Here is a 15,389-nt window from a genome sequence, read left to right as displayed (position 1 = left end):
GCCCCGGAGTGGTTGGCGCCCCGCCGGACGGCGGGATAGGGGCCTGGCACCACGCCAACCGGTGCAGAAGGGCCTCCGCCAGCCGGTGCAAGTCGGCGCATGCGCGGGAGCGCCAGCGCGTGCTGACGTCATCCCCGCGCATGCGTCCATGGAGTCACTTCCGCACCGGGAATGGCGGGTGACCACGGCCTCCGGTGCAGAAGGAATAGAGTGCCCTCACGGCACAGGCCTGCCCGCGGATCGGTGGACCCCGACCGTGGGCCAGGCCACCCGTGGGGGCACATCCCGGGGCCAGATCCCCCCGCGACCCCCCATGAACCCCGGAGACCCTCCGCGCCGCCAGGTCCCGCCGGTAAGGGACCAACTCCAAGTTACGCCGGCGGGACCGGCAAAGAACGGGCAGGACTTCGGCCCATCGCGGGCCGGAGAATCCGGGCGGCCCCGGGGCCCATTGAGTCGCGCCGGACCCCGCCATTCTCCGAGGCGGGCGGCGCCACTCACGCCACGCCGGTTTTTGGGGGGCGGGAGAATTGGGAGGACGGCGGGGGCGGGATTCACGCCGACCCCCGGCGATTCTCCCACCCGGCGGGGGGGTCAGAGAATCTCGCCCCCTGTTTCTGGGTTGTACATTTTATGTAACTCTCTTCAGTAGTAACCAACGGTTCAATATAAAACAGGAGCATGGTTTTGACAATTAACTGACCATATCTCATGAAACGACTTTAATTGAAGCTGACGTTAATACTAAAGGTGTAATGGTAACTTGCCCACAAGAGTAATTTCCCTCCTTCCCAGAATGTCACATTAAACATGAGTAAATCTGATTAACTGCGGGATACACATGGAGGCACAGTCTCTTATTCTGTTTGTTCACAGGCGAATAGAAAATCTGAAGACGGATTTTGATCGCTTGTTGTTGGGTCAGGGGATCAAAGGTGGGTGGACCGAGTTGAGGTTCAGATCGACCCCTAATGGAATGGCTAAACAGGTTCGACGGGCTGAATGGTCTTATACTGTTCCAATTTTCTCTTTCATCCCTTCCACATCAACCAGTGTCTGGTAATTTACACCTGATGGTGATTAGGAAAAGCAAAATCAATGTGAGGTTAAGGATGTAAAGTTATTAGAATAAAGCACATTGATCAGAGGGAGACGGTGGATAACACTTAAAAGTAAAACAGGAGCAAGAGGATATGCAGGCATGTGCTCGATGATGAGAGTGGGCCAGGAAATGATGCAAGCTTTCACCGCTGAGGACCCCACTGCATCCCCCGACTCACTGCTATTGCGCGTGAGGAATAGAAGAAAATACTTGAATTTGTGCAGCCTTTTTCGGACCTCAGGATGTGGCAAAACCTTTTACAGATAATAAAGGACTTGTAGGGCAGCACGGTAGTTAGCACAGCTGCCTCACGGTGCCGAGGTCCCAGGTTCGAATCCCGGCCCTGGGTTGCAGTCCGTGTGGAGTTGGCACATTCTCCCCGTGTCTGCGTGGGTCTCGCCCCCACAACCCAAAGACATGCAGGGTAGGTGGATTGGCCACGCTAAATTGCCCCTTAGTTGGAAAAAGAAAGAATTAGGCACTTTAGATTGTTTTTTTAAAAGCGCTTGTAGTCACTGTTGTAAAGTACGAAACACAGCAGCACAGCAAGATCCCACAATGTGAGGATGACCAGATAATCTATTTTTAGCGATGCTGATTGGCCAGTACACTGGGGTAAACGTGTCCTGCTTTCTCCACCCCTCCCCTGTCCTTCTTAAGAATAGTGCAAATAGTGCAACGGCGGCGTGGAAATGTTTCTATCTAATAATAATTATCTTTATTCATAGAATCATAGAATTTACAGTGCAGAAGGAGGCCATTCAGCCCATCAAGTCTGCACCAGCTCTAAGAAAGAGCACCCTACGTAAGCCCACGCCTCCAACCTATCCCCATAACCCAACTAACCTTTTTTTGGACACTAAGGGGCAATTTATCACGGCCAATCATTATACCTGCACATCTTTGGACTGTGGGAGGAAACCGGAGCACCCGGAGGAAACCCACACAGACACGGGGAGGACGTGCAGACTCCGCACAGACAGTGGCCCAGTGGGGAATCGAACCCGGGACCCTGGAGCTGTGAAGCGACTGTGCTAACCACTGTGCTACCGTGCTGCTTTATTGTCACAAGTAGGCTTATATTAACAGTGCAATGAAGTTACTGTGAAAAGCTCTTAGTCGCCACGCTCTGGCCCCTGTTCGGGTACACAGAGGGAGAATTCAGAATTACCAATTCACAAATGAACACGTCTTTCGGGACTTGTGGGAGGAAACCGGAGCACCCGGAGGAAACCCACACAGACACGGGGAGAACGTGCAGACTCCGCACAGACAGTGACCCAGCGGGGAATCAAACCTGGGACCCTGGAGCTGTGAAGCAACAGTGCTAAATACTGTGCTCCCGTGCCGCCCTGAGAGGGTAGACAGGGCCAATGCTTTAATACCTCATCCAGAAGAGAGCACCTCCGAAAGTGCAGCATTCCAGTAGTGCGGCACTGGGAATGCCAGTCTAGATTTTGTCATTCAGTCCCCGAATTGGGACTTGAACCCCCAGCATTAGGTTTGCGAATGTAACCCACTGAGAAGCAGCTGATCCAAACAGGGTCAGAGTCAGGGGAATGAAGTGGGTGAGGGGAAATAAAAATCTGCAGGTGGTTGGGGGGGATGTAAAGATGCAGGTGGGTGTTTTGAAATCAATTCATGAGGAGATGGAGGCAACAGCAGTCATCAGCATGGAGGTGGAACGATGATGAAACAGCTCAAGGTTGAACAAATGGTTGAAGATGGTAAAAAGTTACTTCCTCTGTTTTGTTATGCTCTTGTCATTGCATAAGCTGTTTCCTTGATGTGCACTCTGACAAAGGAAGGTTCAGGCTTGGAGATAGTTTTAACACATTTATTAAACTATTAACAATTATCCTACTTGGATTCGACTCTACTGTTAATCCTGCTATAGCTACTCAGACTGACGAACCAGTCTGCTACAATCCACGTGGTGGGTGTGATGTTCAATCAACCCTGTGTCTGTACTCACTGAATGTCTCCACTGGAAAGAGACTGAGCATGTGTGATGTGTCCTTTTATATGGGTTGGTGTAATGCCCTCCTGTGGTAGTGTCACCTCTATGTGTATCGTGAATGCCCATTGGTCGTGTCCTATCTTACTGACCTATTGGTTGACTGTCTGTGTGTCATGTCTCTGGTGCTCCCTCTAATGTCTAGCTAGGTGTAGTGTATGTACATTAACACTTTGTGTACTTACAGTGATGTATATCACCACATCCTCATTTTTTGTTTAAGCCTGCAAGACCTTGCAGCTGAAGATTAATCTTTGGGACTCAAAGTAAACTGACAAATGCACCAGAACATCAAGAAGGGACAACATCGCACACACAGTCCGGGAGACAGAAATCTTCGCTGCGGCCTCCTTCAGGCCGTGCTTCTGCCTGGCCTCGTGTCGGACCTGGATCCGGTGGAGCTTATCTCCTCGTGTATTGCTTTCAGTGCCATCTGGATTCTCTCCTTGATGTGTAAGGCAGACCCATGGCCAGTGAATAGATAAAGGATAGGATTGACACAGCTGTTGGCATAGGCCAGATTGGTGACGATGGGGAGCCAGACTGGGAAGTCCTCGTCGGACGTGGCATGGATAATGTTTAACACGTGGAAGGGTATCCAGCAAATGAAGAATGCCGCGATAATCATACTGGTGATCTTGCACGATTTGGCCGAGGATTTCCTCCACCTGCGCCTCACCTTGACCATGATGATGCTGTAGCAGACGGCAATGGTGATGAAAGGGATGAGGAAAGCCAGAACAAACCTCACCACCATTAAGCTACTGAGACTGTACGTGTGCTCACTGTAGAAGCAGTACGTCTTTCCTTCCAGTCTGTCTTCCGCGGTCTCACGGATCAGGAAAAATGGAATGCTGAAGACTACAGCCAATATCCATACGAGCAGGGAAACCGTACAGGCGAACTGAACTGTCCGGTGGTTCTGAGACCAGACTGGCAATGTCACCGAGATGCACCTGTCCAGACTAATCACAGCCAGTATGAAGACGCTCGCGAACATGTTCAGGTGGTTGATGAAGCTGAGGAATTTGCATATGAAGCTGCCGAAGGGCCAATGTGTCTTCAGGGCCAAGTGAGCAATGGAAAAGGGTAGGGTGGCTGTGAAGATGAAATCTGCCAGTGACAGGTTTAACAGCCATACCATGCTGACTGTCTTCTTCACTTCTCTTCCCCCGATCCACATGACCAGCATGTTCCCTGAGATTCCCAGCAGGCAGATGACGGAGCAAAACAGCAGAGGCACCATTAACACGTCATCCTCCGATCTATCCGAAGAGTATGGTGTGTAGGTGAACAGTGAGAAATAATCATCATCAAACATCAGGGTAGATGACATCTTTACCAATCTGATCTGTCTTCCTGTAAAACAAATCCACATATCAACAATGCAGTCACACTCAGAACTAAACAATTTATAGACCTCTATACAATGTGGGGCACGATCGGGAAATTTTCAGATGGGAGCTGTGTAAAACATTGCTTGGGCCACAGCTGGGGTTTTGTGTACAGTTCTGGTCATAGAGTCATAGAGGTTTACAGCACGGAAACAGGCCCTTCGGCCCAGCTGGTCCATGCCGCCCAGTTTCTATCAATAAGCTAGTCCCACTTGCCCACATTTGGCCCCTATCCCTCCATACCCACCCTGCCCATGTAACTGTCTAACCTTTTTTAAAGGAAAAAATTGTACCCGCCTCTACCACTGCCTCTGGCAGCTCATTCCAGACACTCACCACCCTCTGTGTGAAGAAATTTCCCCTCTGGTCTCTTTCGTATCTCTCCCCTCTCACCTTAAACCTGTGCCCTCCAGTTCTAGACTCCCCTAACTTTGGGAAAAGATGTCGACTATCTACCTTATCGATGCTCCTCATTATTTTATAGACCTCTATAAGATCACCCCTACGCCTCCTATGCTCCAGGGAAAGTCCCAGCCTATCCGGCCTCTCCTTATAACTCAGACCATCAAGTCCCGGTAACATCCTCGTAAATCTTTTCTGCACTCTTTCTAGTTTAACGATATCCTTCCTATAATAGGGTGACCAGAACTGGACACAACATCCCAACTCCTGTATTCAATATTTGGACCAATAAAACCTAGCATGTGACTCCACCGTCAAGGAGCTATGAACCTGTACCCCTAGATCTCTTTTTTCTGTAACTCTCCCCAACGCCATACCATTAACTGAGTAGGTCCTGCCCTGACTCGATCTACCAAAATGCATCACCTCCCATTTATCCAAATTAAACTCCATCTGCCATTCATCGGCCCACTGGCCCAATTGGTCAAGATCCTGTTGCAATCTTATATAACCGTCTTCACTATCCACTATGCCACCGATCTTGGTGTCATCTGCAAACTTACTAACCATGCTTCCTACATTCTCATCCAAATCATTAATATTTGAATTGATTTTTGATTTGATTTGATTTATTGGCACATGTACCGAAGTACAGTGAAAAGTATTTTTCTGCGGCCAAGGGAACGTACACAGTACGTACACAGTACACAGGGGTTGGCTGTTTAGCACAGGGCTAAATCGCTGGCTTTGAAAGCAGACCAAGGCAGGTCAGCAGCACGGTTCAATTCCCATAACAGCCTCCCCGAACAGGTGCCGGAATGTGGCGACTAGGGGCTTTTCACAGTAACTTCATTGAAGCCTACTTGTGACAATAAGCGATTTTCGTTTCATTTCAGTACGTACATTGTAGACAAAAAGAATAATCAACAGAGAACATTGACAAATGGTACATCGCCCGTGTGTGTGTATATATATAATAAATAACAGTGGTCACCACATTACACGAAGGACATCTGGAGACAATTCACACCTCTTTAACCTGTGATTATCCCTCTCTCCAGTTGCTCTGTCTGGACCTGTAAAGACTTAATTACCTACAAAGACTTGCATTCAAAGTATCATCTTGCATCATTGACTTTGTCTAATATATGTTTCTGGAACAGACCTCTTCATTCACCTGAGGAAGGAGCAGCGCTCCGAAAGCTAGTGATTCGAAACAAACCTGTTGGACTTAAACCTGTTGTTGTAAGACTCCTTACTGTGCTCACACCAGTTCAACACCGGCATCTCCACATCATGATTATGAGGTGCCTAGAGAGGGTAGACAGGAAATATTTGGTTCCCCTTGCTGAGGGTCAATTACAAGGGGGCACAGATTGAAAGTGATTGGTAGAAGGACTAGAGAAGACAAGGGGAAAGACTTCTTCCGCCAGAGGGTGGTGGGTGTCCGGAATTCACAGCCTGAATTCTATGGTAGGAGCTGAAACACTCAACTCATTTAAAACGCACTTGGATCTGCATCTGAAGTGCTGTAACTTGCCAGGCTGCAGGCCAGGAGCTGGGAAGTGGGATTGGAATGAGCAGTACCGACTCGACGGGCTGAATGGCCTCATTCTGTACTGTAACCTTTCTGTGGTATGGATAGACAAATCACCAAAAGTAGCAACACAGGTTACTATGACCACATAACAGCACAGTGGGTGGACCTACACCTCAGGGACTGCAGCGGTTCAAGAAGGCAGCTTACCCCCACCTTCTGAAGGGCAATTAGGGATGGGCAATAAATGCTGGGCCTGACCAGCGACGCCCACATACCGTAAATGATTTTGTTTTTAAAATTCAAGAACACGTGTTCGTTTCTCTATGGGTAGACTCGACAAGAAGTAAAGTTATGCTCAACTTGTCGATCCTGGGGCGGCATGTGGCGCTGTGGTTAGCACTGCTGCCTACGGCACTGAGGACCCGGGCTCGATCCCGGCTCTGGGTCACTATCCGTGTGGAGTTTGCGCATTCTCCCCGTGTTTGCGTGGGTTTCGCCCCCACAACCCAAAGATGTGCAGGATAGGTGGATTGGCCGCGCTAAATACAAAGAACAAAGAACAAAGAAAATTGCAGCACAGGAACAGGCCCTTCGGCCCTCCCAGCCTGCGCCGATCCAGATCCTTCATCTTAAACCTGTTTTCTATTTTGCAAGGACCTACTTCCCTCTGTTCCCCGCCCGTTCATATATCTGTCTAGATGCATCTTAAATGATGCTATCGTGCCCGCCTCTACCACCTCCGCTGGCAAAGCGTTCCAGGCACCCACCACCCTCTGCGTAAAAAACCTTCCACACACATCTCCCTTAAACTTTCCCCCTCTCACCTTGAAATCGTGACCCCTTGTAATTGACGCCCCCACTCTTGGAAAAAGCTTGTTGCTATCCACCCTGTCCATACCTCTCATAATTTTGTAGACCTCAAACTGGTCCCCCCTCAACCTCCGTCTTTCCAACGAAAACAATCCTAATCTACTCAACCTTTCTTCATAGCTAGCACCCTCCATACCAGACAACATCCTGGTGAACCTCCTCTGCACCCCCTCTAAAGCATCAACATCCTTCTGGTAATGTGGTGACCAGAACTGCATGCAGTATTCCAAATGTGGCCTAACCAAAGTCCTATACAACTGTAACATGACCTGCCGACTCTTGTACTCAATATCCCGTACGATGAAGGCAAGCATGCTGTATGCCTTCTTGACCACTCTATGACCTGCGTTGCCACCTTCAGGGTACAATGGACCTGAACTCCCAGGTCTCTCTGTACATCAATTTTCCCCAGGACTCTTCCACTGACCGTATAGTCCGCTCTTGAATTAGATCTTCCAAAATGCATCACCTCGCATTTGCCTGGATTGAACTCCATCTGCCATTTCCCTGCCCAACTCTCCAATCTATCTATATTTTGCTGTATTCTCTGACAGTCCTCCTCGCTATCTGCAACTCCACCAATCTTAGTATCATCTGCAAACTTGCTAATCAGACCACCTATACCTTCGTCCAGATCATTTATGTATATCACAAACAACAGTGGTCCAAGCACGGATCCCTGTGGAACACCACTAGTCACCTTTCTCCATTTTGAGACACTCCCTTCCACCACTACTCTCTGTCTCCTGTTGCCCAGCCAGTTCTTTATCCATCTAGCTGGTACACCCTGAACCCCATACGACTTCACTTTTTCCATCAACCTGCCATGGGAAACTTTATCAAACACCTTACTGAAGTCCATGTATATGGCATCTACAGCCCTTCCCTCATCAATTTTTTTTTTTTTGCCCCTTAAATGGAAAAAAAAATAATCGGGTATTCTAAATTTTTTTTTTTTAAACTTGTCGATTCTGAAGAGTTCACCATTTTGGTCTCCGAATGATAAAAATGATGTTGGGGAACTTGGAGAAGGCACAATGAGGATTTACACGGATGTATCAGAACTGGGCGGTAACAGCTCTCGGGGGAGACTGAACAGGCTGGGGTCTTTTTCTCTAGAGGACGGAGGCTGACGGTGACCTGATAGAGGTCTTTATGATTATGAATGGTTTCGATTTGGGGGCGGTTGTAGAAAATCTGGGGGAGGCCATAAATATTGGACAGCCAGGAATGTTTCCAATAGGGAATTCAGGAAAAACCTCTTTACCCAAAGGGTGGTGGGAATGTGGAACTCATTGGCATCGGATGAGGTAGAGACAAATACTGTAGATCCATTTAAAAGGAAGCTGGATAGACACAGGAGGGAGCGAGGAATAGAAGGGGATGTTGATGGTTAAATTAGAGTGGGAGCAGGTTGATGTGGAGTTAAACACCAGCACGAACTAGCTGGGCCAAATGGCCTGGTTTCTTGCTGCAAAGCAATGTGTCATAGTTTGAAGTCGAACGAATATCTGTGAGACCGGGACATATAGCAACATATAATGCATATTCCTCCTTTGATATTGGTACCGAGTGTGAGGTGGTTCATTCCCCAGGTACTGATGTCTCACACTGTGAGCATTGCTTTGACCTCAATCTGGCTGCCTTGCAGTGACAGCACAAGTACACAGACAACGGACTGAAGTGACAATCAGCAAGACACAAAGAGGCTGATGTTTCAACGCACTCGAGCTGACCACTGGGATTTTCGATAAGCTGCTTCCAAATATCGCCGCCGACTGAGCAAGATGCAGCAAAATGCTCAGAACGTTACCCCTCCGACAGCCCTGGGCGGACAACAGCCTCCTGTCACTAAAGCAAAGGACAGTGGAAAATCTGAAATTTAAAAATTGCATAAATACTTAATAAGAATATCAAATACACAATCGGCAGGGATGATTATTAATTTTTAAAATAAACACAGAACATGCCGGATGAATTCATCGGGTCCGGCGACATCCATGACACGACGAGGCCGTTAAATTTGTGACGCTCAGAACGCCTCACGAGATCTAACGGGATCTCGCGAGACATCGCAAGGCGTCACGATCTGGATCTTGCCCTCGCCGGGCGAGATCCAGATTAACATATATCAGGTTCATTTAAATATGCCTCCTCCAGATTATCCCAGCACTCAGGAACCAGCAGCCTCCCCAGCGAGGCCTCGATCGGGCGCCGTTTAGCAATACTATAATAATATAATATATATAATATAATAATATAATATGATATATAATATAATAATAATCTTTAGTGTCACAAGTAGGCTTACATTAACACTGCAATGAAGTTACTGTGAAAATCCCCTAGTCGCCACATTCCGGCGCCTGTTCAGGTACACAGAGGGAGAATTCAGAATGTCCAATTCAGCTAACAGCACGTCTTTCGGGACTTGTGGGAGGAAACCGGAGCACCCGGAGGAAACCCACGCAGACACGGGGAGAACGTGCAGACTCCGCACAGACTGTGACCCAAGCCGGGAATCGAACTCGGGTCCCTGGCGCTGTGACACAACAGTGCTAACCACTGTGCTACCGTGCTGCCCTACTTGGTTCTTTGACGCTAACTGAATATACATAGTCCGCACAAACATGGACCAGGCATAACAGCACCTGGGGGGGGGGGTCTCCCAGCGCATTGGAGACCCCTGGGTGGTCAGGAATAGGGCAGGATGGCACTCTTACTGTCCCTCTGGCACCAAGGCACCTTGGCACTGCCAGGCTGACACTGCCAGGCTGGCAGAGGTACTGCTAGGGTGCCAAGCTGGCACTACCAGGCTGGCATTGCCAAGGGCTGGGGCCTGAGAAGGGTCATGCCCATGAAGTGTGGGAGGGTGAAGGATGGGCATGATGGAACATGCTAAAGGTTGGGGGGGGGGGTCGAATGGTGGGGGGGGGGGGAGGAATGAAAGGGGGATGGGGAGGCCTGAAAAGGGGGCACATTCAGTGACCCCATCGTGGGGTGCCCTCATTGGGGATGTGTGGGGTAATGTGATGGTGATGCCAATGAATGTCAACGGCCGATGGTCAGATTCTCTCTTGTAAATGAAAATCACGTATTGTCACAAGTAGGCTTCAAATGAAGTTACTGTGAAAAGCCCCTAGTCGCCACATTCCGGCGCCTGTTCGGGGAGGCTGGTACGGGAATTGAACCGCGCTGCTGGCCTGCCTTGGTCTGCTTTCAAAGCCAGCGATTTAGCCCTGTGCTAAACCAGCCCCTGATTGGGGATGGACATTGCCTGGCACTTGTGTGGGTGGTGCGAACATTACTTGCCACTTGTCAGACCAAGACTGGATATTGTCCAGGTCTTTCTGGATTGCTCTGGTATCTGAGGAGCCGCCAATGGTGCTGAGCATTGTGCAATCATCAGCGCACATCCCCACTTCTGACCTTATGAAGGAAGAAATGCCATTGATGAAGCAGCTGAAGATGGTTGGGCCGAGGACACTACCCTGAGGAACTCCTGCAGTGATGTCCCGGAGCTGAGATGATTGACCTCCAACCACCACAACCATCTTCCTTTGTACCAGGTATGACTCCAACCAGCGGAGAGCTTTCCCCCTGATTCCCATTGACTCCAGTTTAGCTCGGGCTCCTTGATGCCACACTCGGTCAAATGCTGCCTTGATGTCGATGGCAGTCACTCTCACCTCACCTCGGGCATTCAGCTCTTTTGTCCATGTTTGAACCAAGGCTGTCATAAGGTCAGGAGCTGAGTGACCCTGGCGGAACCCAAACTGAGCGTCCGTGAGCAGGTTATTGCTAAATAATTGCCACCTGATAGCACTGTGGGTGACCCGTTCAATCACTTTACTGATGATTCAGAGTAGACTGACATGGCGGTAATTGGCCAGATTGTATTTACCACATAATCCTTACAGTGCATTCAGCCCATCGAGTCTGCACCGACCCTAGGAACACCCTATCTAGGCCCACTCCCCCACCCGAACCCAAAACCCCATCTAACCTGCACATCCCTGGGCACAAAGGGGCAAGTTCATCAAGGCCATCCACCTCTGGAGGAGATCATCCGCTCGCCACTTCTGGCGAAGATTGTTGCGAATGCCTCACCTTGTCTTTTGCGCCCATGTGCTGGGCTCCTCCATCATTGAGGGTGGGGATATTTGTGGAGCCTCCACTCCAGTGAATTGTTTAATTGTCCGCCACCATTCGCAACTGACTGCAGAACTTAGATCTGATCCATTAGTTGTGGGATGGCTCTGTCTATCACTTGCTGCTTCTAAAACGTAGAACATAGAATCCCTACAGTGCAAAAGGAGGCCATTTGGCCCATCACGTCTGCACCGACCCTCTGAAAGCGCACCCTACCTAGGCCTACTCCCCCACCTAGCCCATTAACCTCATAACCCCACCTAACCTGCACATCTATGCACACTAAGGGACAATTTATCATGGCCAATCCACCGAACCAGTACATCTTTGGACTGTGGGAGGAAATCAGAGCACCCGGAGGAAACCCACGCAGACACGGGGAGAAAGTGCAAACTCCACACAGTCACCCAAGGCCGGAATTGAACCCGGGTCCCTGGAGCTGTGAGGCAGCAGTGCTAACCACTGTGCTACCGTGCCGCATTGTTTGGCAGGTAGTCCTTCACCAGGTCACCGCCTCATTTTCCAGTATGCCCGGTGCTGTTCCTGGCACGCCCTTCTGCGCTCTTCATTGGAAACGTGCACCGCGACAAGCGGCCACGGTATCGAGAGTCACCAGGCCCCAGAATGAAGGCGCGTGCTCCACATGCACTGTGTGGAGTCACTCGCGATCACCGGCAGTCCACCACGAGTAGAGAGAGGGTCACAAGTTCAAGCTGCAGACAGCACACCCCTCCCACACAGTGCTCAGACCAAACATCAAAACAAAAAGAATGAAATAGGAGTTAACCGCGTCTGAGAATGGTGAGTAAAACAGTGCGAAAAATGTAGCCTCGAAAAAATAAAAACGCGCAAAATACCCCAACTGATGCACCAGTGGGGCTGGTAAAGCATAGGGCTAAATCGCTAGCTTTAAAAGCAGACCAAGGCAGGCCAGCAGCACGGTTCAGTTCCCATACCAGCCTCCCCGAACAGGCGCCGGAATGTGGCGACTAGGGGCTTTTCACAGTAACTTCATTTGAAGCCTACTTGTGACAATAAGCGATATTCATTTCATTTCATTTCATTCCGCTCTGCAAATTCCCACACAGCTCAAGCCACCACAATTAACGGCTGTTTCAGATAAACTTAGTTTTACTTCCTCACATTGAGATTTCAGAGACGTGTGAGAACTTGTTGTGTTTCACACAGATAAGGGACAAGCCTTTAGCAATCGCACTCAGGCAGGAGCCTCGGTATAACTCTCAGGGGACTGTGTGAAAGACCACAATTTGAAAAGATCGGTTTTAAATGTTTTTGTTCAAGTTCAATTGCAGAGCGAGGAATAGTATTCGTATCTGAAACGCCGGTAACATTGGCTGTCACCTTCTTTCACTGCGTGACCTCACAGAGAATAAGCCAGAGAAGCTGATAGAATTTCATGCTATTTACATGTCCCCAATTTCAGCAGAATTAAAGCCACTTTTTTTTATGATTCAAGTTACTTTAATATGATTTGAAATAGAAAGTGCTGGGAACATTCGGCCGTTCTGAGTTGAATGTGACTCATCTTCAGAATTCTTCGTATCCTGAAGATTCAGATTGAACTCAAAGCCTCGGCTCTCTTTCTCTCTCCACCGACCCCGCCACTCCTGCTGGCTTTATCCGACATTTTCTCTTTTTATTTCAGATTTCCAAACGTCCGCGGCATTTCGCTTTTATTTTGGTATGATTTTTGAAAGGCGGTTGTGCAACACTTCACCTGAAATAAGCCGATAGTTTTCTAAGACTGCCACCAATATTAGCAACAACGCAGCCTCGAAGTCCTTGGGCGGAGTTTTGAGCCCGAGAATGGCGACGCGGGATGGCGAGCGCAGTGAAAATGACGACCCCCCCCCCCCCCGACACTCGGGCAGCACTGTGAAGCCAGAGGGCATGAGATGCCTGGAAGTTCAAGGCCACTGGCTATGGAGGCCAGGCTGTCAGGGGTTAGTGTCGGGGTGACTGGCTCACTTAATCCACAGCCTTTGAGAGCTGGGGGAATAAGGGTGCCCTCTAAGGGTGAAGTTGACATGCTAATTTCAGTCTTCACACACATCAGGTGTTCCTAGCCTGCCACACAGGGAATCCAGCTGACTAATCAGAGCCTGGCCCTTCCTTGGCAAGTCAATTGTGCCAATTTAGTCAGCGTTGCAATGCATGAGTATGTCACTGATTGGCATCCAATTTTGTACCCCTTTGGAAGCCTATGCCACAAGCATTGAACTCCAAGGCTCATACTCACGTCCACATAACACAGAGGTCACACAGATGTGGCCTAACAATGCAAGGTGTGAGAGTGAATGCACTCAAAAATCATCCCATCCAAGGGATGATGGGGGGCAACATTTTGTTCCCCTGTAAGGTTAGAACACAGGTCCATTGAATGCACTCAGCTGCCCTCGCTCCGCACCCATGGGGGGGGGCACGCAGACCACCAAGGCTCTCGAGGGTCGAAACGCCTCACTCAGGTGCTGTTGAAGTTGAGAGGGACGACTGTGGGGAAGAGGTTAATGTGTGACAGGGAGGGAGTGAGGTCCATTCAAAAGGCGTTCACATAGGGGGATGCACATAGGGGGATGTCCCAGATGCTGAGAGGGCGGTGGGTCTGGGCAGCGTCAGGAATCCTCATCACTCACTTTGATGTTCTCTTCCCTCCAGTTTTTGATTCGGGAGGGTCATGGAGCCAGTCGAGCTGGACATTGTCTTGATTGCAATCGGCCAGCGCCAGCGACATCGACGTGCTGCTGCACACGGCCAGGCTCGGTGCCCTGCCGAGGAGGGGGAGACTGGGCCCTCTGCTCTTCCAGGAGCAGGGCTTCAGATGGCGGAGCCCCGGAGGAGACACCACCAGCCACAGGAGCTCCGACGTAGAACTTCCTACCTCCAGATGTCAGATGTCCAGTGCCGGAGGAGACTGTGTCTGTCCCGGGGAACGGTGGGCCATCTGTGCCCGGTGATGCCGGAGTTGGCACCACACGGGTGGGGCGGTCACCCATTCCCTGTGGCCTGGAAAGTTACTGCCGCTCTGAACTTCTACATCAGTGGCTGATTTCAGGCTGCGCGGGTGACCCAGTCAACAATGCACAAGTGCATTCGGGAGGTTACAGATGCGCTTTTCGCAATAGGCCACATGTACATCAATTTGGAGCGGACCAAGCGAGCCGGGATGTGACTCTGTGTTCCCCGTGGCGGCATGGGGTGCCATCTTTGAACCACACGGGATACCACTCCCTCAATGGTCCAGCTCGCTGTGACCATGCGACGCACATCATGCAGGAGTGTCCCTGACAGTTACATCTTGAGATGCTCTCAGGTCCCAGCCGTTTTTGAGGGACGACAGCGATTGGAGGGATGGCTCCTCGGTGACGAAGGATACCCACTCAGGAGGCGGCTGATGATGCCCGAGGTCACAGACCCGCGGAGACTAGCTACAACGAGGCTCATGCGTCAAAGCAGGCGCTGGCCGAGCAGGCGATTGGACTGCTCAAATGCGGCTCCGGTGCCTGGACCAGTCGGGGCGGGGGGGCCCTCCAACATAGCTGAGGGGGCATTACCAGGAGTGACGTGGTATTACTGCACAGCGCTGAACAGGGATGAAGCACTGAGATTGCGCAGGGGCTTTGCAGAGCCTGGCGCCATGACATCAGAGCGTGGAGGATCTTTATGGGTGATCACAATGATTTTTAATTCTAGATGGTTATGACAATAGTGACTTTTCTCGAATAGTGTGGAGGTTCAGCCGTGCCCACTAGGTTTCTTACTCTTCCTCAACCTCCCGCTACGTCCAGGTGTATCCCCAGGATCCACAGCTGAGGTTTAGACAGCCTGCTGCCTTCCACACCCTGTTGCCTGAGATTACCTTGGCGGATGTCTCCTGGGGGGCCGCGGCCTAGC

General features: G+C 50.1%; 1 protein-coding gene across 1 annotated transcript; it reads right to left on the bottom strand.

Moving 5' to 3' along the window:
• Nucleotides 1-3,471: 3,471 nt before the first annotated feature.
• On the bottom strand, nucleotides 3,472-14,229 carry LOC140429352 (C3a anaphylatoxin chemotactic receptor-like). The gene is made up of 3 exons (XM_072516218.1): nucleotides 14,132-14,229; nucleotides 9,052-9,200; nucleotides 3,472-4,478 (listed from the first exon to the last, which is right to left on the bottom strand). Exons 1-3 carry the CDS (start codon nucleotides 14,227-14,229, stop codon nucleotides 3,472-3,474), a joined length of 1,254 nt encoding a protein of 417 aa, XP_072372319.1.
• Between the last annotated feature and the right edge of the window lie 1,160 nt (nucleotides 14,230-15,389).

This window comes from Scyliorhinus torazame, chromosome 1 (genome assembly GCF_047496885.1).
Source record: "Scyliorhinus torazame isolate Kashiwa2021f chromosome 1, sScyTor2.1, whole genome shotgun sequence".
Taxonomy (NCBI): Eukaryota; Metazoa; Chordata; class Chondrichthyes; order Carcharhiniformes; family Scyliorhinidae; genus Scyliorhinus; species Scyliorhinus torazame.
Note: the sequence above shows the minus strand (reverse complement) of the source record. Positions and strands in the feature narration are given on the sequence as shown.

What these genes read in the sequence shown, in the direction of transcription:
- LOC140429352 (XM_072516218.1), bottom strand. Translation starts at nt 14,229, where the DNA reads ATGTCGCTGGCGCTGGCCGATTGCAATCAAGACAATGTCCAGCTCGAC. An exon ending in GGAGGGAAGAGAACATCAAA is followed by an intron (nt 9,201 to 14,131) that starts GTGAGTGATGAG and finishes TTTAAATTTCAG; the next exon opens with ATTTTCCACTGTCCTTTGCT. An exon ending in AATCCCAGTGGTCAGCTCGA is followed by an intron (nt 4,479 to 9,051) that starts GTGCGTTGAAAC and finishes TTTGTTTTACAG; the next exon opens with GAAGACAGATCAGATTGGTA.